The sequence below is a fragment of the Anabrus simplex genome, chromosome 6 (genome assembly GCF_040414725.1).
Source record: "Anabrus simplex isolate iqAnaSimp1 chromosome 6, ASM4041472v1, whole genome shotgun sequence".
Classification (NCBI taxonomy): Eukaryota; Metazoa; Arthropoda; class Insecta; order Orthoptera; family Tettigoniidae; genus Anabrus; species Anabrus simplex.
In genome coordinates this window covers 43,213,455-43,239,047 of record NC_090270.1, presented here as the reverse complement: position 1 = coordinate 43,239,047, position 25,593 = coordinate 43,213,455, and the positions used below count along the sequence as shown (strand labels likewise).

Below are 25,593 nucleotides of genomic sequence, written 5' to 3'. Positions count from 1 at the left end.
ACCTACTGTTGGCAGCCCTGAAGATGGCTTTCCGTGGTTTCCCATTTTCACACCAGGCAAATGCTGGGACTGTACCTTAATTAAGGCCATGGCTGCTTCCTTCCCATTCCTAATCCTTTCCTGTCCCATCGTCACCGTAAAATCTATCTGTCAACAAGTATAATTAAAGAACCACCTAATCGATTATGTGGTTCTTTAATTATACTTGTTGATTATACTCATCGATACGGTCATAAAGTGGACAACTTGCAAAACCTATCTGTGTCGGTGCGACGTAGAGCAAATAAAAAAATGTAGAAAGTTTAAGATTTAACTGAGTATTTATTATAAATGAATAGCTGAACACAGTACTGATTAGGTAGATGTATATTTGAACAAAATTTCCTTCTGGACATTTCTTGATCTTAAAAAATGTTACTTTAGCAGCATCAGGTCCAGGCCTGGATGAGCAATTGCAGCCCTGGAAAAATACAGACGTAGTACAAAAATGATAGCAAACTGTAAAATACAATTTGTATTTGTTATCTTCCTTATCACCTCCTTGCTTTTAGCCCTTATTTTCACATTTTATGCTTAATATCAGCAAAGTATACATGAGAGTTATGTCACCATTGACAATCCAAGTAACTAGCAACAGCTGCATTCAAAACAAACTCCTGAGTCCTCTCATGCTCACTATTTAAGCCAAATTTTTCAGCACAAAAGAAAAGAAGCATGTTGTAAGTACAAAATCATGTTTGCTTGACACATGTCTCAGGCAATTACTGGAAATACTACTGCAAAACAACGAAAGACTGCAGTGAAACTATTTTTTTAAAAATTAACATGTTCAACTCAGACTAAACAATGCAGCATGACACGTTGCCAGCAGCATGCAAGAATTACTTACTTGCTGGCTGGGATTTCTTGGTTCACATCCCATTTAGTCCAACTGATTTTCATCTATACAGGTACCTAACAGGGAAAAAACGCTCATTATGATAATATGGACTATCTAATGGTATTCTACAGTCTAGTCATCAAAAGAATATTCCATACTTTACAAGTTTTTGAATGTTATTCATTCAGACATGCAAAAGTAAAGTGTATGAATTTCAAAGTTTTTCTTCTACTTCAATGCTTGTCAAACAAACAGGCTGGATAATAAAAAAGGCAGAGAAACGGTGATTCTCCTAAGCAAAGACACTTGTCACTCTAACCTATTATGTAACTGCTCTTCATGTCCTAGACAGGTCAGTAGCTCTTAAATCAATTAATCAATCAATCAATCAATCAATCAATCAATCAATCAATCAATCAATCAATCAATCAATCAATCAATCAATCAATCAATGATCGGCATTTACGGCTGTTGTCCTGGTGGCAGATTCCCTAGCTATTGTTTACCTAGTATTTTCTTAAATGATTTCAAAGAAGCTGGAAATTTATTACACATTTCCCTTGGAAAATTATTCCATTCCCTATGAAAAATGAGCGCCTTTGCTGTCAGGACCTAGTGTTTACAGTGCACTATGTCTTCTGTTGTGGGCGAGAGCAATTTTGTTACTTTCATTGAGCTGTCTCTGTCTTATCCTTGGCTTTGACACTATGAAAGTGACTGAGGTATGAGCGATGCTAGTAATGCCATTAAGTGCGGCCAGTATCCAGTATTCGGAAGATAGTAGGTTCGAACCCTACTGTCGGCAACCCTGAAAATGGTTTTCCGTGGTTTCCCATTTTCACACCAGGCAAATGCTGGGGCTGTACCTTAATTAAGGCCATGGCCGCTTCCTTCCCACTCCTAGCCATTTCCTGTCCCATCGTCGCCATAAGACCTATCCGTGTCTTTTATACTTTATTCTTTGTTAAAAACCTCTTAGTATGTATATTCCTTGTATTATTAACTATTACCATAACATCTCATTTCACTTGTTATTCTTTAAAATAATATTGTCTTAGGATTTCGCCACAAATGATCTTTGCTCCAATACGGCTGATGATGACCCCTAGATGGGTCGAAACTAGTACCGTATAATTTTGTAATTTTGTGAATATATTGTATTGAAAAGGTGGAAACATTTACGTTATTATTATTATTACTTATATATTATAAAGCAACTAGTAAAAAAAAAAAAAAAAAAAGTAACGCCATTCCTTATGCAGCCAGTTCCTGGAATGAATGGTGTGAAAATGTTGCTCATAGGGTCGGTTGGTGCATGCATTTCAGTGGGCTTGGCAGACTGATATGTAATAGCAACTTCTGGCTTGGTGAGGAAAGCAACAGGAAACTACCTCACTCCTCATTTCCCTAGTATGCCTCTTCAGGGATGCCTAGGCCATGTATGACAGCTGATGGCAGAGCTGTTGACGATCCAACCAGCCTTAGGGCTGAAGACTGAACATACATACATATATACATACATGAAAAATGAAATGGTGTATGGCTTTTAGTGCCGGGAGGGTCGGAGAACACGTTCGGCTCGCCAAAATGCAGGGCTTTCGATATGACACCTGTAGGCGACCCGCACGTCATGATGAGGATGAAGATGACACATACACCAGCCCCCTTGCTAGCGATATTAATTAATGATGGTCAAAATTCCTTACTCTGCCGGGAATCGAACCCGGGACCCCTGTGACCAAAGACCAGCACACTAACCATTCAGCCATGGAACTGCACTCTAATCCCTATTTCTTCTTCCTATAAACAAATATTTTGAATATTTGCCCGAATTTGTCCTCCTGATTTCCAACTTTATATTCATATTACTGTCATTCCTCCCTTTACAAACTCCATTCGAGCTTATCTGTCTACTAATGTCATTCTGCGTCATCTCTCCATTAACAACTCGGACATACCACTTACTTGTATTTAGTTCACCTCCTTACACCTAAGTCTTCCCAGCCTAAAGATTGAACATTTTTGTAACACTACTATATTGTTGGAAATAACCCAGAACAAATCGTACCTGCTTTTTCTATATATCTTTTCCAGTTCTCGAATCAAGTCATCCGTGTGAGGGTCCCATACTCTAATTGGAATCTTACAAGGGACTTATTCACCATCTCCTTCACATCCTCACTACAACCCCTAAATACCCTCACAAACACATGAAGAGATCTCTAATCTTTATTTACAACCTCATTAAAGTGATTAACTCAATGCAGATCTTTCTTATGTTAACAACTAGGTACTTGCACTGATCCTCCTGAGGTACTTTCTCTATCAACACAGTAATTAAAACTTCTTGGTGAAACTTACAGCCTGACTTTTCACCCTCTTTACAATCATACTATATGCTGCTGTCTGTCTCACAACATTGTCAAGGTGTTTTTGTAATCATTCACAATCCTGCAACTTATTAATTACTTATAAGGTATATCCCTTGTCCATCCTGATTTAATTTTTTATAAGCTATTTTTAACATAATTTTCTTCTGATGTAACTTTGATTGACGCTGAGAGATCCAGGATCTAGTTCGGTCGCCTATTTTTGTAGACTATCAGCTATCCTGCATAAGCAGTCCGCTGCCCAGGGTACACCACAAAGAGGTTATCTACATGTCGCAGGATAGAAAATTATAGCGAGTCTTTTCTCACCTGTCCATGGATGGATCAATCATGCGTGCCAGAAATAATATTTGCAACATTTCACAAGTGAACTCCCAAAGAATGAAAGATAGAAATAATCACTGCCAAAGTAGATCATTTGACTATCACATCAGTTTACAAACCACCTCACTCCAACTGGCCAACTCCACCACTGCCTTCACTGCCCACTCCTCGTATATACGTAGGCGACTTTAACAGTCGTCACACCTCCTAGGGCTAGCCAAACTATGATGAAAATGGAGAAAAACTGGCTATGTGGTGTGATAGCCAAGATCAACATCTCAGTTTTGATGCTAAAGCAGAGAAAACATTCCACTCTGTTTTAGATGGCAATCTGACACCAACCCTGACCTGGTTATTGTTTTCACAGATGAAAGAAAACTCCCCATAGACCACACAAGAAAAGTCCTTCAACATTTTCCAAGAAGCCAACACAGACCCACTCTTATCAATATACGTCTTGAAATACCAGTTGTCAGATCCATACATAAACCAAGATGGAACTTCAGTAAGGCAAACTGGGACCAGTACAGATCAGAAGTAGATAGTAATCTGAGATGGATTCCCCCAAAGGCAGGTTTCTAGGCGTTGTCATTGGTGCAGCTAAGCGAAACATCCCCCGGGGATTCAGGAAGCAGTATATTCCATGCTGGGATAAAACTACCCAAAAAATGTATGATAGTTATCAGAAAACTGGAGATCCTGAAATGGGAAAAAGGATATTAGAAGATCTGAGTAAAGGAAGAAAAGAGAAATGGAGAAATCTAACTTCTCAGCTGAGCTTTACTCACTCCAGCAGAAAAGCATGGACCCTCCTTAGGACACTTGGCGCTCCTTCAAACATATGCCAAGATGAGCCAGGAATAGCACCAAATGAAATGCTACTACAAGAGCTGACAAAATTCCAATAGACCCCACTACGAAGAAACACACTGAGAGAGAGATGAAGAAATTGGACAACAGCCTTCAAAACGACTCTACTCTTGCTAATTCATGCAGCCAAGAAGAAACTGAGAAAGCCATCAACATGCTAAAAATTAAAAAGGCCGCAGGTTCAGATGGTATTTTCCCTGAATTCATAAGATATCTTGGGAAGCATGGGAAAATATAGTTCAAGAACTCCTCAGTGACGTATTAGAGACTGGAATCATTCCCCCGGAGTTCAAGATGGCTCACACCATGGCAATCCTCAAACCAGGAAAACCAGCAGATGACCCCTCAAGCTACCGTCCTATTGCACTACTGAGTGTCTGCTACAAATTGTTGGAATGCCTCATCCTCAACCGAATCCAGGAAATAATAAATGACATAACGCCAATATACCAGGCAGGTTTCAGAACCAAATGAAGCTGCTATGAACAAGTATTAGCATTAACATCATATAATGAAGCAGGATTCCAGAAGAAGCTTTTGTTGACCTGACAGCGGCATATGATACAGTATGGCTGGAAGGACTACTATTCAAAATTGAAAAGCGTACATGCTGCCAAAAGCTTACAGCCCTTCTGAAGGACATGCTGACAAATCGTTACTTCAAGGTCACCATAGAGCAAAAGACAAGCAAGTCTTTTACAATAAAAAATGGACTACCCCAAAGGTCTGTATTAGCCCCAATACTTTTCAACTTGTACACCAGTGACTTGCTGACACCATTAGCAAGACATTCTGCTATGCTGACGACTTAGCCATCGCTGTCCAAACTGTCACATGAGAAGAGGGGGAAAACATTCTCTCCAATGACTTGGAAACCTTGAATGCATACTACATGAAGTGGAGACTTTGCCCAAATCCGACTAAGACAGAAGTATGTTCATTCCATCTGTGTAACCAAATAGCTCACCAAAAGCTCAACGTTGTGTTCTGCCAACAAAGAATTAAACATAATTTCAACCCCAAGTACCTTGGCATCACCTTAGACCATTCTTTAACATACAAAAAACACCTGGAAAATACAAGTCAGAAACTTAAGTCAAGAAACATCATGAAGATACTAGCTGGTACGACATGGGGAGCTGATTCATCCACACTACGCACTACTGCCCTCACCACGGTTTATCCAGTGGCTGAATATTGTGCCCCGGTGTGGCAACGTAGCGCTCATACTAGGAAGATTGATGTCCATTTGAACAAATGTATGAGAACCATAACAGGCACACAAAAATCTACCCCAATCCCGTGGCTACATACTATCAGTAACATACCACCTCCGGAACTGAGACGACAGGAAGCAACTATACGTGAGTGGAAAAAGTTACACCACCCTGATCATCCACAGAATCTCCCAATCCATGAGGTCCTTACTGACCTACCTTCTTCTCGTCTTAAATCAAGGAACCCAATATGCCATGACATAACTGGCTTCAATATCCAGGAAAAATGGCGTCAAAGCTGGAGCTCTGCATGTGTGAAACACCAAGGCATCCAAGACCCTACAACTGAACCCCCAGGATTTCACCTGAAGAGACACCAATGGTCTAAACTCAACCGTTTAAGAACAGGCCACGCTAGATGTAATGCAATGCTACATAAGTGGGGACTTAAGTTGTCATCAGTGCTACACCCCCCTTGAATCAATCAATACTGATCTGCATTTAGGGCAGTCGCCCAGGTGGCAGATTCGCTCTGCTGCTTTCCTAGCCTTTTCCTAAGTGATTTCAAAGAAATTGGAAATTTATTGAACGTCTCCCTTGGTAAGTTATTCCAATCGCTAACTCCCCTTCCTATAAATGAATATTTGCCCCAGTTTGTCCTCTTGAATTCCAACTTTATCTTCATATTGTGATCTTTCCTACTTTTATAAACGCCACTCAAAATTATTCGTCTACTAATGTCATTCCACACCATCTTTCCACTGACAGCTCGAAACATACCACTTAGTCGAGCAGCTTGTCTTCTTTCTCTCAATTCTTCCCTTCTTAGAATGGCTACAGCAACTGGACATTGATATGTAAATGTGAACACTACCAACATTCTTGTCCTTGTATATGGTGTCAATTTTCTTTTTCTTTTGTATACTTGCCATACAATAAATTTTTAAAAAAACATAATTTTGTAATTCAGAAGCATTTGCTTTCAGTAAACAAAGGCTAGTATATATATTTGTCTCATGAAAGAACTTATATGTGATAGTCACCCGGAAATGATACCTTAAGGAGGAAAATATCATTTTTTACATTTTAATTTTTACAATACATAATCAAAATTATAATTTTCTTGAAATATAGAGGTCTCCAGCTTGAAAATTGAGCATGTTTTTTACGAGACTCTCCAGAACAGCGACAGCGCTAAGATGCTACCATAATGTAGTTGAAGGATCAGACTAACAGACAGCACTGAAATTGAAATATATCTCTCACCAAATCATGTCTTTTCCTCATTCTGTAAAAACTTGCTGCGTGACTGAAGGTACAGTTTCCCTGAGAGCATCATTCGCACACTCACCATGGTATCTCAGAAAGCAGCAATCTGACGAGAGTGAAAGTTAGTTAGGTTACCTATAAGCATTGCTGAGATTTTTAGGTAAAATACATCTTATTTTCTTATTAGCTGCAGTTAAAATTTTGTCCTGTGTTACAAATCAGGATATTTGGAGTAATTAAAAACATATTTTGTTTTCCATATTTCTGGCTTTGGCACTTGCTTTTACTTAATGTGGAAAACTCATGTATATTTACATAATTTAATATTTTACTTTAAATATGTTCAATATTTCGTGGTTTCAAAGTTATTCGATTTTATTTTACGAGCAACAATAACATTTCAAAGCTGGATTCTTGTATTTCTATGAAATGGAGAAAGCAAGTGCTGTTCTATGTACATTTTTAAAATTATTTTCTTGGCTTTGGCCTTGTCACTCAACCCACTGTGACCTGCACCTTAAAGGTTAAATTCTTATTCTGTGGTTTTCATGTTTAACCCTTTTGATGCCAGGCTGTAATGTAGTGGATGCGCTAAGAATGCCAAGACAATTTTAATGAAAATGCACACACTAAGGAAAAATATTCTCCTACTTACATTTTTGGAGGCAAATCCCTCTTTTTTCTATTCCATAGCACACAAGTGAATATAGAACACATGAGTGTGACTGTAATTGCAACATACTCTCATTTTCTTAGTTAATAGTACACGACTTTTTGAAAAAATTAAATTTCATAATTTGACCTAATTTTTACATTTATAGTGTATTTTTATCATGGTTATGATACCTTTGTGAGAATATTCAGATAATTTTGAATAAAAAACTAATGTTTTACACAATTATTGATAGTACTTTTTGAGAATTATGAACGTTTACAAAATTATGCACGCGCAGGTTAACTACACAGTAACCTCTTCTTATCTTCGAACATTTGTCAGTCGATAAATTATTCTCTAATGAATCACTTAACGTTAAAACATTGCGTATTTTAATCATATTTCATATACCTATCCATCCTTACACTATTGGAAGTAAATAAACAAACGTATAAACAAACGAAATAACAAGCAAGTGACATGAAGCGGCAGAGCGCAAGGCTACCACGCGCAAAACTTACAATACGTCGAAAGAAAGCTTTTATAAAACTTCACTGATATCGATATCGCACGTTATCAATATGTCCAGATAGTAAAAGCTTCAATCTTCCCGGCGCTATTACTTATGCTGCCATCGTGCAGCAGGAATTGAAGATACAAGCGAAAGAAAAACGTGGCCGACAGATAGGCCCCTGGCATTTTTAGCAGCAGCTCTCATGTCATATAAACACAAAACACAAAAAAATCTCAGAGCAACAGGTCGTGAGCAGCTTGTTTGTGTGTGCAGTACAAGGAAACTCCAAAGGGAAGAAAACAGTTAAGTTTGTAATCTTACACCACAAGACCTCCAGTTTTACGTGGAATCCAAGCCACAGAGACAAGATAACTTGATTCGAGAACTGGAAAAGATCCAGAGGAAAGCAACATGATTTATTCCGGGTGATTTCCAACAATCGATTAGTGTTACAAAAATGTTGCGAACTTTGATCTGAGAAAACTTAGGAGTAAGGAGATGAACAGCTCGACAAAGTGAAATGTTTCCAGCTGTCAGTGGCTTGGAATGACATTAGTAGATGAATAAGCTTGAGTGGAAATTTTTGAAGTAAGAAAGATCGTAATATGAAAATAAAGTTGGAATTCAAGAGGACAATTTGGGGAAAATATTCATTTGCCTGGTGTGAAAATAGGAAACCACGGATAACCATCTTCAGAGCTGCCGACGGTGGGGTTCGGATGCAAGCTCACAGCTGTGCACCCCTAACCGCACGGCCAACTCGCCCGGTAGAGGATATAATGGTGCTACTGAACAAATACATAGCATGAAGAATTTTATACAACAAAAATTAATTTTAAAATGGACTCGAGCAATTCACTGAACTTGTGTCACTACAGTTTATAAATCTCATATTCACAACCTTCCATATTGACAATTTCCTTACAAGCAAAGAATTAAAAATCAAGGTGGATGTTTTTTTTTTTATTTCATGAATGAATTGTATTGACTAAGGCGGATTTTTTATTTTTTACTTTTTAAGGGAATTTTGGATGTTGAACTTGTGACACTCAAAACTAGACTCTCAGTTTGCTTTCAGAATTGGGTTTGGAAATCGTGAAGCACCCTTACTATTAAACTAGTAATGTAATTCAATAATATTGCATTATATAGTATTGAAAAAGGTGGACCATATGACATTAATTTAATAATTATTACTGAATCTATACAGGAACCAATCTGCTTTGATGTTGGTTGACGGAATATTGTCTGAGAAGGTGTCATACTGACAGAGCTGCATTTTCTCATCCCTGTTCTTCAACATCTACACAGATAGAAAATCTTCAGTGAAAAGGTTATTAAAATGTTCAATTTATAATATTTTTCCTTGTTAGGTCTAAAGTAGAGATTTAGGTAACTTATAAACTGTGCAAAATTTAAGCACAGTACGGTCTCCATAATCTGGCACTTCAATAAAGTGGCACATCCAGAATTCCAGCCTTTTTTTTTCCCACCTGGCATACTATATTGAAACAATTGGATTTGAATTGCAAACAGTGTGGCTGTTAAAACTGTCCACTATCTTCTTTGTGTCTTGAGATGGCTGCATAGCCCAATGCAGGAAGCACACAATTCACTGCAATGAGCACAGGTATAATTGGGATGTCGAATAGGAAACCTTCTGTTTCTTCTGAGAACTTCCTTTTCTTTGCTTCATTGTCTCCTATCAGTCTCAGGACCTGTATTACAACAGCCAGATAAAAGTGTGGTATTAATTTATTTGGCAGTTTGGACATTTATCTGTAAGCTTGGTTGAAAATGCGTACTATGACTCGTTTTTGTGCTATCTGGGAAAATATTCTCGAGTATAGCTATGCCGAAGTTGGAGAGGCTGTTAACGCTCTTATCTGGGACTTCGCTCCTATCGGGAACGCTACTGTAAAGAATCAAGATGGCTACACATCAAGATGAATCTACATCTGCATGATGCTGTGCAAAATTAAGTTGTTATAATGTAATCTATGTATATGTTTATAAAGTATGTCATGCTTCCTGTCCAGCTATCACAGAATTCTTAAAGATTTCCCAACAAACTAGCAAGTTGTTGCTACTGACTATATCAGTAACACACAAGCAGGCAGCAGGAAGCTTCATGGGTAGCTGTGGTCGTTAGGGCATCATCGCTTGTTGCTGTGCAGTTTTTCGTGGGTTCGAGTCCCAATAGTCTAACATTTTTTTACCTTCTAAATGATAGTTAAATTGAAATAATAAATATGGTAGTTCAACCTATTCAATACAAGTAAATAAGAGATGTAGAGATTACATTCTTATTTAATTAAAAGTGGAAATGGTACCGGTTTCGACCCCAGTCTGGGTCATCATCAGCCGATTATAACTCAAAAAACAATGCATAAGTAAGAAAGAAGTTAACGGTCAAGTCCACACAATATCAGTTGAAGAGGATATAAAAAATGACGGGGGTAGGCACTGTAAAATTCAGACTAAGTGGAATGTAAGTCACTTAAAAGAAGTAATGCGTAATCTTCCGAGCATCAGCACGGCACACGCAATGTTTGGCACTGTCTCACAATGTTCACGAAAAGCAGAGAACAGTTAAATGAGCCAGACTGCATACACCGTCAGGCACAAAGTCGCAACACAATCCAAATATGAAGATCAATGCTGGGACTGTACCTTAATTAAGGCCACGGCCGCTTCCTTCCCACTCCTAGCCCTTCCCTGTCCCATCGTCGCCGTAAGACCTATCTGTGTCGGTGCAACGTAAAGCAACTAGCAAACAAAAAAAAAAAATGAAGATCTAAAGTCATGAAGAAGCCGAAGACGAGCAGCTGAACCGAAGTAACTTGCAAGCTCCAGAAGATCGGCACGGTGTTTACAACGTCAAGTGCTGTAGTTTCATACGCTGACGGAGATTGAAGTTCTTACCCACATTTTGTACCTAACCCACCCTCCTAACCCACCCTAAACTACCCCTCCTTCATCCCTATCTTATCCTTTCTCACCACCTTTCAACTTTAAACCCTTTTAATCTTTTCTTATCCACTAATCTTCTTTCTTTATTACTTTATCCTATTTTTCTTTTCACCCCTAAAAAAAAAAACATACGTTGCCACCTTCATTTTGGGCCCTCACTTTCAAATTTAAACTCGTGCCTTGCATCCGCCAACTTTGACTATTTCAATCACGATCTGAATTTTTTATATTCAAGAAATAGCACACTGTGCATACACATTTTCATTTTTTTTTTACCTGATCCTTAATCTATCCTTAACTTTTGCGTCCAGGTTACCTTTTTTGTGTTTTTATTTTCTATAACAGTTTCAGTTTCGTTATACAGTTAATTAATTTTAACATTTCTTCGTATGTGTATATTTCTGTCCTAATTCTCTTTTTGACCTGAACCTCCACATTATAGCTTAATAAGAGTCTGATATTGGATTCTAGTAACACAATTTCAAAAGGAATAAAGCTAAACAAATGAAAACACCAGGGAACACGTCTATCACCGGGCTAAATTTCACTGTATTTTCAGTAACCTTATTACCAACCCAATAAAAATATTACTACATCTTCCGCATTACAATACCATTGTTAAAATCCGTTGGTAGTACGCAAGAAAATATTTAACTTCTAGTTTGCAAAACTGCAGCCTCCGTATGTGGCTGTTTACCTGACAGTCGTAGTATAGGCCCTCAGTCTGCTGCAGGCTTTCTTCAAAACAGGGTGTACCATTACATTTCAGTGCCCTCCAACATGTACGGTACAAGGCTGATATCTCCCAGTTATTAATATCTATGTTGAACCTTGTGATATTTCCTTTAATTACATCTTCAAAGCGTTTCTTGGTGCTCCAATACCACGTTTACCCAGTGATAACTCACAATACATCATCTGTTTTGGAAGACGGTTGTTAGGTATGCGGACCATGTGATCCGGCCAGCATAACTGCCGTTGGACAATCGTAGCTTCAATACTTGAGGACTTAGCCTCATCGAAGACAGATATTTATACGCCTGTCATGTCATATTGTTGTTGCTATTATTATTAAATCAAAAGCACTATGATTTCCAGCAGTTATACTAAGCCAGATTTTACTCATGCCCATTCTGTCTGTCACTCAAGAAAAGATGCTTAGACTGGATGAAAGCATTTTTCACTATTGTTGTCAGTAATAAATTTAAGGACCTAAGAATGAGCTTCATTTATTGTCCGTATTTTCCCTCCCTCTCGATGATTATCTGGATATGCAACTAGGACAGCTGTTCCAGGACATCATATGAGGAGGAAAAACCTAATGATAGGCACAATCACTTTCATAATTCAAAGAGTGGGATTCAGCATGCTTAGCTTTAAAGGTTGACCTTGCCCAAACCTAGCCCCAAAGAATGAGAAATATGCATACCATAGACACCATAATAGCAATTATCATTTACAATTCACACACACAATAAGCATACAGTACTGACAGCCACAATACTATTAGACTCTGAAACAGAAGAACAGCAACAGTTCGAGAGAAAACAGGTATGACAACTTCCTAACAACTTGAAGAACATGGAGCAAGTTGACAAGTAAAGTACATACTGGTAACACAAATCACACACAGACCTGTCAACAGAGATATGAAGTGATCTGTAGAGGAGGATTAGGAGGAAGAGGAGGAGGAGGAGGAGGAGGAGGAGGATTACCAAGTGGAGCGGCCACACCTGTTAACATGCTATGGCTCTGCAATCGGAAGATGAGTGGCTTTGAGTCCCACTGTCGGCTGTCCTGAGGATGCCCTGCCTGACATCAGACATGAAAGTGGCAGCCAGATGTGAAAGAACTACAACAGCTATGTAATGAGCACACCCACTGCACAATAATATCAACTTGCTCATCAGTGGCTGAAATCTAGGATAAGTTTCCTGTATGCAAACAAATGTCTTACGGATTTGCCTTAATTATCCTGGAGGAGTAGAAGCCTTCACCTTGCTGGGCGGGTAGATCCCTCAGAAAATCCCCCAGCGGTCCTGTAGAGACTTGGACCACATGGGAGTATCTGAATGGGTTGTGTAGTGGGATTGGTAAACCAAGACCAACTTTAAGAAGAGGGCTTTCCCTTGTGAGTTGACTCTCTGTGAATGCAGAGAGGAGCAAACCAAGGCTCACTTCCTGAACTGCAGCTCATGCCCTCTCCAGTGGACCTAGTGAAAGCTACACCAATGGCTGAGACGTTGCTAAATATTAGTCCATTATCATCTAAGAAAAAGTTTCTGATTTTTTAAAAATATGTATTTGGGCTAGGGGGTTATCTGAAAATTTACGTGACGTGTCATGACATGACGCGATGCGACAAAATGTGAAACGGAAGCGACGTCACAAAATGTTTTACCTAGCAACAGCTGTAAAGTTTCCTTGACCATGAGAGGTGCACTGGCTGTAGATTTGTATAAATAGTGTGTGTTGAAATAAAAGGCACTAGTTTCAGATACATAGTGTAGTGCCATATGAAATTAATTTCGTATTGGTCCATATTGATTTATCGCTACCAACAAGGATGAGAAGATCCACCTATTCAATACTGTATTTATCATTATCATCATCATTTCCCCTTATCCAGCTCCTGCCGAGTCAGGGTATTTATGGCACTTCTCCATCTTCCTCTTACCTTCCACCATTCCTCTTCCACAATCTTGTCCCAGTCTAAATTTGGTCTTCTTATGCCGCTCTTCACTAATTCAATCCACCTTGTTCTGGGTCTTCCCCTTGCTCTCTTGCCCTCAACACTTTGCCTTCAGCATCTGTATTGAAATTCTATTCTCCTCTATCCTCTTTACATGTCTAAACCACCTTGGTTTATTCTTTTCAACTCTCTCATTTAGCTTTCACATCCCAACTTCCTAACATCTTCATTTCTCACTCTGTATTTCCTATCATACTGCTTAGGAATTTCATCTCACTGGCTTGAATTTTAACTCTCTTGCCTGCTACTCAAAGTTCAAGACTCAGCTGCATAAGTCAGTATGGGTATATAGTACATTTTGTACATTATCTCTTTACTTTTTCTTGATACTTCTTTGCTCCAAATAAGTTTTCTTACACTTTGGTAGAATGCATTACCCTGCTGTACTCTCCTGCTAATCTCCATGTACACTCTAGCATTTTGCATTAATTCACTTCCTAGGTATTTAAAGCTGTCCACAATTTTCAGACTCTGACTTCCAATTTTCACAGTGCCTTTTCCTAGCATTTTCCCTCCCGACATCACCATAGTCTTGCTTTTCTCTGTACTGATTTTCATGCCATACTTCTCAATTTTTTCGTTCAGCACATCCAGTTGTTGTTGCACTTCTTTGCTGTTCTTTGCTCAGATCACATCATCATCTGCAAACAGCAGTATCTTTATCTCCATGGGCTTCCTTAGTTTCCTTTACAATTTTGTTTTTGGCCATAATAAACAAAAGACGTGACAGCACACTCCCCTGACTTAGTCCAGTCTTATTCCTAAACCATTCTGTCTCTCCAACTGGGGTCAGTACTCTACTCACACAGTTGTTTTACATTGCTTGCAACATTTCTAGCATTTCTCTTCCACGTCTCGTTTTAACCATAATTTCCCAAACCTTCTCTCTGGAGACACTATCATATGCCTTATCTATATCTATTAAAGTCTACTGTTGATAGTAGTGTAGTACCCCGCTGCATCATGTCGGCTACACTTCAGATCAATGGCATCCCTCTCACGGTACATACTGTACAACTAATATGTAAATCCACAGCCCCCTGTTTAGGCTGACAGTCATCTGAGTTAGCAGCCGTTGATCTCTTAACCCATGTTCCAAAAGGAATCGCCTCCAAAAGTCCAGGATCAAGACAATGTTAATCACCTTTTTTGACAGCAGGGGCATGATCCACCAGGAATTCATACCGGAGGATCAAACTGTCAATGCCACATTCTATAAGAACTTTTTGAAATGGTTGCTGCTACACATTCAGCATTTTTGGCCGGAGTTGAACAGGAGTCTCCTGCACGACAATGCCTGCCAGCACACTACAATCCATACGCACAACTTCTTGGCTAAGCGCCGTGTACCTGTTCTCAAACATCTACCTTACTGCCCAGATCTCACACCTGCAGACTTTCTTTTTGTTTCCCCACTTTAGGAGAATCCTGAAATGTGCACACTGTGCTGACATTTCGGGCATCCAAAGACAAGTGACGTCAATGCTTCGACTGATTCCCAAAGACGCTGCCAGCTTCCTGCAGCTGTATACACGTTGCCAAAAATATATTGTGGTTAATGGAGAGTACTTAGACAGAGACTAAAGTTATTTTGTTTGTAACTTGTTTTCCTTGTGTTATTCACCAATATTTTTAAGACGCATCTTGTGTATAAATTCCTAAAAACACTAGACCTGTCACAGTTAAATGAGGTTCGTATGACCTTAACCATCGCAGACACACAACAGTGATTCTATCCATCCGTGTAAGTGTTTGTCAGGAAGAGCATCCAGCCATAAAACTGAGCCAAACCCACATTAATTGTCCACCCCAGTAAAATTTAGAAAAAGGCCAGAAAGAAGGTTACCACTAATGGTGATGTGGATTTTGGTTGTAACATAACCTCATCGTCTAAATGGCATGCTTAAGTTCTTCGAATCAAGCTTTTACACAAATGACTTATTTGTCACTTCAAACTACGCAGGTAGAAACAAGAGTGGCCAAACCAACAAAAATCTATAGTCTAGCCAACACTGATTTTGTCAAGCTCTTGCAAGATTAATCGAGATGGACACAAAATCAATGTTATCTGTTTGGAAATTCTCTAATATGTACTTAAATTTTTGAGATATTTAGCATTCAATTTTCAAACACTAATAATAATCTGTAGCATAGTGGTCACAGCACTGGCTCCGTAACATAAGATGCATGGCTTTGAATCTCCGTCAAGACATATTTTAAAATAAAATTTTAAAATTACTTTTACCCCCTACTCTTTTTTAAGTGTGCATCTCTTTTTCCAATATTCATTTTATTTTACATGTTGAAATGTATTAATAACATTGTCCCTATAATAATAATAATAATAATAATAATAATAATAATAATAATAATAATAATAATAATAATAATAATAATAATAATAATATATCTAGTGAACATTTTTTATATAACTGCACTCATTTTGTTTCCTTTGTCATCAATTCCATAGAAACCACGAATAAGATATGCAATATTCCTTTTACTATCAGCGTTGCCAAGGCCACACTGCCGGCCACTATATTGTCAGCCATTTTTAAGCCTGGCAATGTGACGCATATGTAATGGACAGCATAATGCATTATTACCTGGTCAGCTCACGTGGGGGTTTAGTTCCGAACTGAGTACGAACTAAGCATAAACCTGCGTGAGACACTGGGATGGGGCCCTCAACCCCAACACGGTGCGTCCCAATGGCTAATAGGGGAAGTCTCCTGTAGATATACAGGACGAGTGTGAATAAGACGTAGTCAAATAAGCACTCGCGGATCAACTGAGGAAACTAGAACTGTGGTCAACGGCTTCGATGGCAGAAGAGGACATGTGTCTCAATGGCTGAGAGGGCGGAAGAACCAAAAATAAAATCCACCTCGCGTCTGACTCGGATCGAGCGGTGAAGTGGTCAGCGTCTGTTTACCTAGTAGGTAAGGCTGTATAGTTATGTTCCAGGAACTAGCAATCCCTGGTCCTAATTTCCCAGTGGAAACACTGGATCAATCTTTGATTACAAGCTATGATGATTCGTGAGAGTAAAATCAGCATTACCCCAGGTGGTAACCAATCCACCCGTCATGAGACGGCTACTGGGTATTCGGATTCTGGGGAACCCAGGCAATCACGAACACAGAGAAAATCGGAGTTCTCTGGCAAACTAACATCCAAAACCTTCACATACATTGGCATGTTCAATGTAAATACCTTAATCCAACCTGGTAAATTGCACAATCTTGCAACAGAACTAGATCAACAGAAAATTCATATACTTGCCCTGCAGGAAACGAGATTCACTGATGAGGAAACAGCTGATTATGGAAACTACCGTATCTTCAAGAGTAAAACGGAGCGGAGAGTTGGTAAGGAACTCCTTACTAGGAATGGCCTTCATGGTACATAAAAGTATTGTAGACTCAATAAAAGAAGTTACTCCCATAAGTAACCGGCTCATGACAATGCGAATCCAGTGTGCTAACAAGAAATATACAATAGTGAATGTACATGCACCCACTAATGCGGACAATAAAAAAGAACCGCAAAAAACTGATGCATTCTGGGCTAAACTTCAGAAAATCATGGCGAAGATTCCAAAAGAGGATACAAAAATTTTGCTGGGCGACTTTAACGCACAAATTAGTAAAGAAAAAGAACACCAGAAAACTGTTGGCAAATTCCCTGCTCACAAATTCACTAACAAAAACGGGTTGAGACTCGTTGAACTGTGTCAACAAAACAATCTTAAAATCATGTCAACTTCTCTAAGAAAATCTCCACGGAAACAGAAGACCTGGAGGTCTCCCGTTCCAGGGATCGGTGAATTTCAAATCGATCACATTGCCATCTCTCATCCCATGCAGAGAGAGGTACACGATGTACAGGTACGCCGAGGAGCAAACGTCGATTCCGATCACTACCTAGTGAGAATAAACGTAAAATTCACCCCGAAGAAAATTCATCATAAGAGGTCACAAATCCCGAAGTTTGATACGACACAGATTAGAAATACTAATCTGCAAGAAGTGTGGGAAAGGGAACATGCAGGCACCTGGGAGAAATTCCGCAACAAAATCATCCAGAAAGCTCAAGAGCAAATTCCCCTGAAAAAGAATAGTAAACACCCTTGGTGGAATTCTGAATGTGAACATGCCTTGAAGGAATGAAAAGAAGCATTCCAGAAATACAACAGCAAGAAATCACCAGAAAACCAAACATATTTCAATGAAACTAGAAAACAAGAAGCCAAAATCATCAGGCAGGTCAAGAGAAAACACCTGAAGCAACAACTGGACTCGATTGAAGACAACTTTCGTAACTACAATGTACGAGATTTCTACAGGGAATTCGGAGGACAAGTCTGTGGGTACGCTCCTCAAAACCTGGCTTTCAAAAGATCAGATGGAAAACTTGCACTCAGTAATCAGGATAATTGTCAAGAATTAGCACTTTACTTCGCTGATCTCCTCAACTGTCCAGAGCCCCTCACAAGATTCCCTCAAGAACCCCCAAGGCACACTTTCCCAGAATCTCCACCACCGACAGAGGAAGAAATCCGCGGCCACATCCTCAAACTTAAAAACAATAGGACCTCCGGAGAAGATGGCATCATTGCGGAACTTCTGAAAAATCTTGGACCTAACTCCCTCAAGGAGCTCACTCAAATCATTACAGATATCTGGCAATCGGAGGAATTACCTCAGGACTGGAAGTGCGCCCTCATCCACCCATTACACAAAAAGGGAGATAAGACTGACGTAAACAATTACAGGGGCATTTCTCTTCTCCAAGTGACTTACAAAATTCTTTCAGCTTGCCTTTTGAAGAGAACGCAAGAACAACTTGAACAAAATATTGGCGAATATCAAGCAGGCTTCCGCCCTGGTCGCTCGTGTGCAGAACGTATATTCAACTTGAAGACAACACTTAAATACAAAGCATTGAGGAACAAACCGGTCATCTGCATTTTTGTTGACTTCAGGAAAGCGTACGACTCGGTTGATCGACAGTCTCTCTTCGTTGTTCTTGAGGAACTGGGGCTTGATTCCAAGACCCTCAACCTCATCAAGGCAACACTCACTGACACTATCTCCAAAGTTAAATTCATGGGGGAGATCTCTGAACCATTCCCGATTAAAACTGGTGTCCGACAAGGTGACGGCTTATCTCCGCTTCTTTTCAACCTCGTCCTAGACAAAGTCATCCGCGAGTGGGAAAAGGTATTGAAAGACATGGGATACTGGCGCCTCATACGACTAGGACGACCCAAAGACGGTATTGAGATATCATGCCTCGCTTTTGCAGATGACCTGGCCATACTTACAGATGATGTATTCACAGCCGTTAAACAAATTGAAACCCTTAGCGAATGTGCTGGAAAGGTTGGCCTACAAATTTCCTTTGAAAAGACCAAGTTCTTCTGCTCAAAATTTGACATCCAAAATTTGAACACGACACATGGGCAAATCAACCGAGTACCACACTTCAAGTACTTGGGAGAAATACTTGAACCAACGGGAGGCGAGAAGGCTGCCCAGAAAATTCGCCTACAAAAATTTCGGAAAGCCTACGGTAGGGTTCACAACATATACAATAAAAAGTGCTTGTCCTGCCATGTAAAGATCAGACACTATAATACAGTAATAAAGCCCGGAGTCTTATATGCCAGCGAGACCCTTACACTAAACGGGAAAGGTGACCTAGAAAACATTTTAAAAGAAGAAAGAAGAATCCTGAGGAAAATTCTCGGCCCCCGAAGAACAGAAGATGGATATAGACTGAGGTCACACAAAGAGACAGAAGAGCATTCCAACACTGCAGCAGACATCCGCAAAAGACGGCTGAAATTCTATGGGCACGTCCACAGATTGCCGGCAAGTAGACTGACACACAAGATTCTCACTTACATGGAACATCTAAAAAATATTCCATGGGTACTAGAAGTGAAGAAGGATCTGGAAAAAAGCCCAGATAAACCCAAATGACACCGCGGACAGAAACCTTTATAGGAAAAAAATTAATGGATGGAAAGTGCAACCAGAGAACGAAGTGAAAAAGAAGACTGTGAGCAAAGTGGACAGAAGAACGAAAAAGGATCCACGGAGAAAGGATGAGAGCTGTTTGGCAACTCAGAAAACAGAATCATTAGAGCTTTGCGTGATCCATTGGGTCCATACGCACATAATAATAATAATAATAATAATAATAATAATAATAATAATAATAATAATAATAATAATCTATGCTAGCATCATCTAGGCTGCCTGGTGATAAAGTAAACCAGATCTTCCCTGGTTCGATCTACGACTGAGTTTTAATTCATTTTGTCAGGTAAACATTAAATGGTGTCACCAGATACCTTTTACATGCCGACATCATACGACACGGAGTGTCAAATGGACTTTCTCCCGCCCTTCAAAAATCCAACTAACTCTGCCGGGTATAAACCCGCTATCTTGGGATCCAGAGGTTGACACTTAACCACTGATCTACAGAGGGTGCTATTCTTTCCAGCAGTAGCACATACAAAAAGCACTTTCCTAAGAGACAGTCTTGAAATATAAGACAAACAAAAACAAAAGCACAAGTTACACAACTCCCTTTTGGGTCAGTGAAACAAATGTAATTAATTTGCTTTAGATCCCACTAACTACTTTTACGGCTTTTGGAGACGCCGAGATGCCGGAATTTAGTCCCGCAGGAGTTCTACCAGTAAATCTGACAGACACGAGGCTGCAGTAAATGAAATGAAATGGCATATGGCATATGGCTTTTAGTGCCGGGAGTGGAAGAGGACATGTTCAGCTCGCCAGGTGCAGGTCTTTTGATTTGACACCCGTGGTGACCTACGCGTCATGATGAGGATAAAATTATGATGAAGACAACACATACACCCACCCTCCTTGCCAGCGAAATTAACCAATGATAGTTAAAATTCCCGATCCTGCCGGGAATCGAACCCAGGACCCTGTGATCAATGGCCAGCATGCTAACCATTTAGCCATGGAGCCGGACGAGGATGCAGTATTTTATCAACTTAAATGCCAGTAAACTAAGCCAAGATTGGACCTGCCAAGCTGGGGTCAGAAGGCCAGCACCTCAACCGTCTGAGCCATTCAGCCCGGCAGTCGGTGAAACAAATATCTTTGTCAGAGTAAAGGAAATGACTGATGACAAAATTAAAAGTAACTTACTTAACATTTGACCAAGAAAAAAAAAAAAACAAGTTAGGCTCGATGGAACTCAGTCAGGTAAGACTCACGGGTCTATACAAGAGTGAGATTTAATTATTTCTTCATTCAAAAAAAAAAATATATATATATATATATATAAAATCATCATTTTTTGTTATGTATGAACATTCTTATTAACTGACTGGTAGCAATGAGCTTGATTATTACACTGCCAGCCCTGTGTTGTACCTTATGTTCTTAACCTCTGGCAACACGATTGCGTGTTTTTTTTCACTTAGCCATGATGAACACTCTTTTATGTTTTCACACTTGTTTTATGTATGAACATCCTGATTGACTGACTGGTAGCAATGATATCCTACATGATTTTAATTTCACTACCAGCTCTGTATTGTACTTTTTGTTTTTTAACCTCTGTTCAACACGATTGTGTGTTTTTCTCTTGGCCATGATGAACATTCTATTTTTTTCACACTAGTTTTAATACTATTTAATTTTCTAAATGTAAATGTTGATTCTTAGGGTACCATATATTTTAAGGACACTAGGTTCGGGGCCCTGACCTAACTTTAAGCTAAGATTTATTTTGGCTGATGATGCTTACGACAGTTAAGCGAAACATGTCCCATCTTACAACGCCTGTTGTAATGTTTATATCCTAAATATAAGGATAGATAAGTATTGGAAAGGTGGTGTAAACTGTTATTCTTATTTTAATGTTCATACGGTCCAATACGGTCTACTATGAGATTCATTACTTGTAACATACCACTTAATCGAGCAGCTCGTCTCCTTTCTCCCAAGTCTTCCCAGCCCAAACTTTGCAACATTTTTGTAACACTACTCTTTTGTCGGAAATCACCCAGAACAAATCGAGCTGCTTTTCTTTGGATTTTTTCCAGTTCCTGAATCAAGTAATCCTAATGAGGGTCCCATACACTGGAACCATACTCTAGTTGGGGTCTCACCAGAGACAAATATGCCCTCTCCTTTACATCCTTACTACAACCCCTAAATACCCTCATAACCATGGGCAGAGATCTGTACCCTTTATTTACAATCATATTTATGTGATTACCCCAATGAAGATCTTTCCTTATATTAATACCTAGGTATTTACAATGATCCCCAAAAGGAACTTTCACCCCATCAACCAGTAATTAAAACTGAGAGGACTTTTCCTATTTGTGAAACTCACAACCTGACATTTATCCCCATTTATCATCATACCATTGCCTACTGTCCATCTCACAACGTTATCGAGGTCAATTTGCAATTGCTCACAATCTTTTAACTTTTTTATTACTCTGTACAGAATAACATCATCTGCAAACAGCCTTATCTCTGATTCCACTTCTTTACACATATTATTGATATATATAAGAAAACATAAAGGTCCAATAATACTGCCTTGAGGAATTCCCCTCTTAATTATTACAGAGACAGATAAAGCTTCACCTACTCTAATTTTCTGAGTTCTATTTTCTAGAAACAGAGCCACTCATTCAGTCACTCTTTTGTCAAGTCCAATTGCATTCATCTTTGCCAGTAGTCTCCCATGAGCTACCCTATCAAATGCCTTAGACAGGTCAATCGCGATACAGTCCGATTTACCTCCTGAATCCAGGATATCTGCTGTATCTTGCTGGAATCCTACAAATTGGGCTTCAGTGGAATAACCTTTCCTAAACCCAAACCGCCTTCTATCAATCCAGTTATTAATTTCGCAAACATGTCTTATATAATCAGAAAGAATGCTTTCCCAAAGCTTACATGCAACGCATGTCAAACTGACTGGCCTGTAATTTTCAGCTTTATGTCTATCACCCCTTCCTTTATATACAGGGGCTACTATAGCAACTCTCCATTCATTTGGTAAAGTTTCTTCATGCAAACAATAATCAAACAAGTACTTCAGATATGGTTCTATATCCCAACCCACTGTCTTTAGTATATCCCCCGAAACCTTATCAATTCCAGCTGCTTTTCTAGTTTTCAACTTTTGTATCTTACTGTAAATGTCATTGCTGTCATAGGTAAATTTTAATTAGTATTAGTCACCTCCTCTATTTGGACATTATCCAGGAAACCTACACAACACTGTTTACATGAATATAATAATTTCTTTAGTAATGTCTTGTACATAAATTCAACGAAAAACAACAAAAGAGTCTGGGCTCTTAGTTGCTTGTTTCTGGGAATAACAGGGTAACATTGAGGACAAAGATAATATTTCGATTTTACCGCATCATGTCAACGAGATTCAGGTAGACGAAACCCAGACAGACAGGATCTTCTTTTGAAAGTTAGACACTCGCCCTGTTACATCATGGGGACGAAAGGATTGTGAAACTACTGTTTATATTATACATATTTGTATACTTCACAGTATTTCTTGCCATGTAACAGCAAGAAATGCATATTGTCAGATAACAAAAAAAAAAAGAACATTCCCACAAAAAAAAAGTTATAATTTGTATTTTATCCTGACTATTAGATATTATTGTTTAAAGAATGAACACACAATACCAATAACTGCCAAAATAAACTTTTCACTTGTACAAAATTCCATTCAAAATTGCAAAACAAATATATTAGCGATTGTTTTATACTTGTATAATTTCTATTTCTTTTCTACCTTAATTTTTTTAGATTTCCATTGGTAGTGAGAGTAATTTGGTTCATTTTATTAATCTTTCTAGGCAGATCATTGTCAAAATTATAGGATACCTCACAGCTACAACAATTAAATTAATGTCGTAATGGTCCACCTTTTCAATACTACAATATGCAATTTTTTTTTTTTATTACATCACTAAACTAGGGACTAGTTTCAGCCTTGGCTGCCCATCATCAGCCTTAATGTAATACATCTAATAACTAAACAAATGTGCAAACACACAATTCACATTAAAATCTGGGATGAACTATATGTAAAATTTGAAAAATAAATTAGGCTCCAAATTCTTAGCATCTGGAGTATGCTCATCATCCAAACTCTTTCTTGCATTAATATTCACAGAATATTGCTAGTCCCATCACTGCTAATCATTACAATTTCAATTGCAAAACAGGAACTGGTAAATGTTGATTCTATAGTCAGATCATCAATCACCAAATCTACTTGAGTGGTATTAGCAGTATGCAAGCCACTGGACGCCACTGTAAATAACCACCAGCTGATGCAGAAATGCCAGATGGTGTTTCCACAATGACCAACGTAAATAAAATGAAATGTTCCTGTAGTGTTTGTTAAAATCATGCTGAAATGATGTTGAACATTGTCAGGACAGCACATGAAGATATGGTTAAAACTGACACATTCTTAATTTGTGGTTGGTATAAATTTGCAATTCATATACACATGGGCACACAACAATAGGCCATGCATTGTTGTTTACCAGTTCCTGTTTTGCAACTGAAATAAGTTATGATTAGCAGTGATAGAACTAACGATTATATGAATATTAATGCAAGAAAGAGTATGGATGATGAGCATACTCCAGAGGCTAAGAATTTAGAGCCTAATTTATTTTTCAAATTTTACATAGTTCATCCCAGATTTTAATGTCAATTGTTTGTACATTTGTTTTTATGTCAATTGTGTGTTTGTACATTTCTGTAGTTATTAGATGTATTACATTAAGGCTGATGATGACCGAGCTCGATAGCTGCAGTCGCTTAAGTGCGGCCAGTATCCAGTAATCAGGAGATAGTGGGTTCGAACCCCACTGTCGGCAGCCCTGAAAATGGTTTTCCGTGGTTTCCCATTTTCACACCAGGCAAATGCTGGGGCTGTACCTTAATTAAGGCCACGGCCGCTTCCTTCCCATTCCTAGGCCTTTCCCATCCAATCGTCGCCATAAGACCTATCTGTGTCGGTGCGACGTAAAGCAAAAAAAAAAAAAAAAAAGGCTGATGATGGCCAGCCAAGGCTGAAACTAGTCCCTTGCTTAGTAATGTAATTCAAAAATATTTCATAATATAGTATTGAAAAGGTGGACCATTATGACATTAATTTAGTTATTATTATTGTGATCACAATTCAATATGGATCACAACCATGAAGTTTATATCCTATGATACCTCACAGTTAAGAAAGATAAAAGATGTAAGTTTTGGATGAAACAGTAGAAGTACGGTATTATTCCAAGCTAATGGGGGATCTTGAGTTGGGCCCGTGGTCGGTGATGTCCATAAAAGGGACGGTTCAGTTGTGCCTATGGTCAGCTCGGAGTGATGGATGAGATTGCCCCCCATGGAACTGACCCCAGTAGTCACAACATTTTGGAAATCAGATAAAATATACAGTTAAAATAAGTTTTGGAAATCAGTAAAAATAAGTTTTGGAAATAAGTTAAAATAAATTTTGAATGCGATGTAGAGTCCGTTCTCAAACTAGGTTAGGTTAGGTGATTAAGTAATGATTTAATCATAAATTCTTTTAAACATTATTTTTATGTTTGTTAAAAAAAGACGTTTTAATGAAGACGTCATGAAAGTAATCATCGAATGGGGATGTAATTATTTCAACAACGGTCTTTAATTGA

The 25,593-nt window shown here is 38.7% G+C and overlaps 1 protein-coding gene across 11 annotated transcripts in view; it reads right to left on the bottom strand.

Annotated features, from left to right (window-relative positions):
• Positions 1-25,593, bottom strand: part of promL (prominin-like) — a 707,766-nt gene that overhangs the window by 14,556 nt on the left and 667,617 nt on the right. For 2 of the 11 annotated variants that reach the window (XM_067149728.2, XM_067149730.2), the window contains exon 21: positions 890-954. The exons of 8 other annotated variants lie outside the window; for them this stretch is intronic. In XM_067149728.2, coding sequence (XP_067005829.2) covers positions 939-954 — 16 coding nt within the window. In that variant the 3' untranslated portion in view covers positions 890-938. Of the gene's footprint in view, positions 1-136; positions 461-889; positions 955-25,593 lie in introns of those variants that run through there. One more of the 11 variants, XM_067149731.2, reaches the window with a different exon arrangement.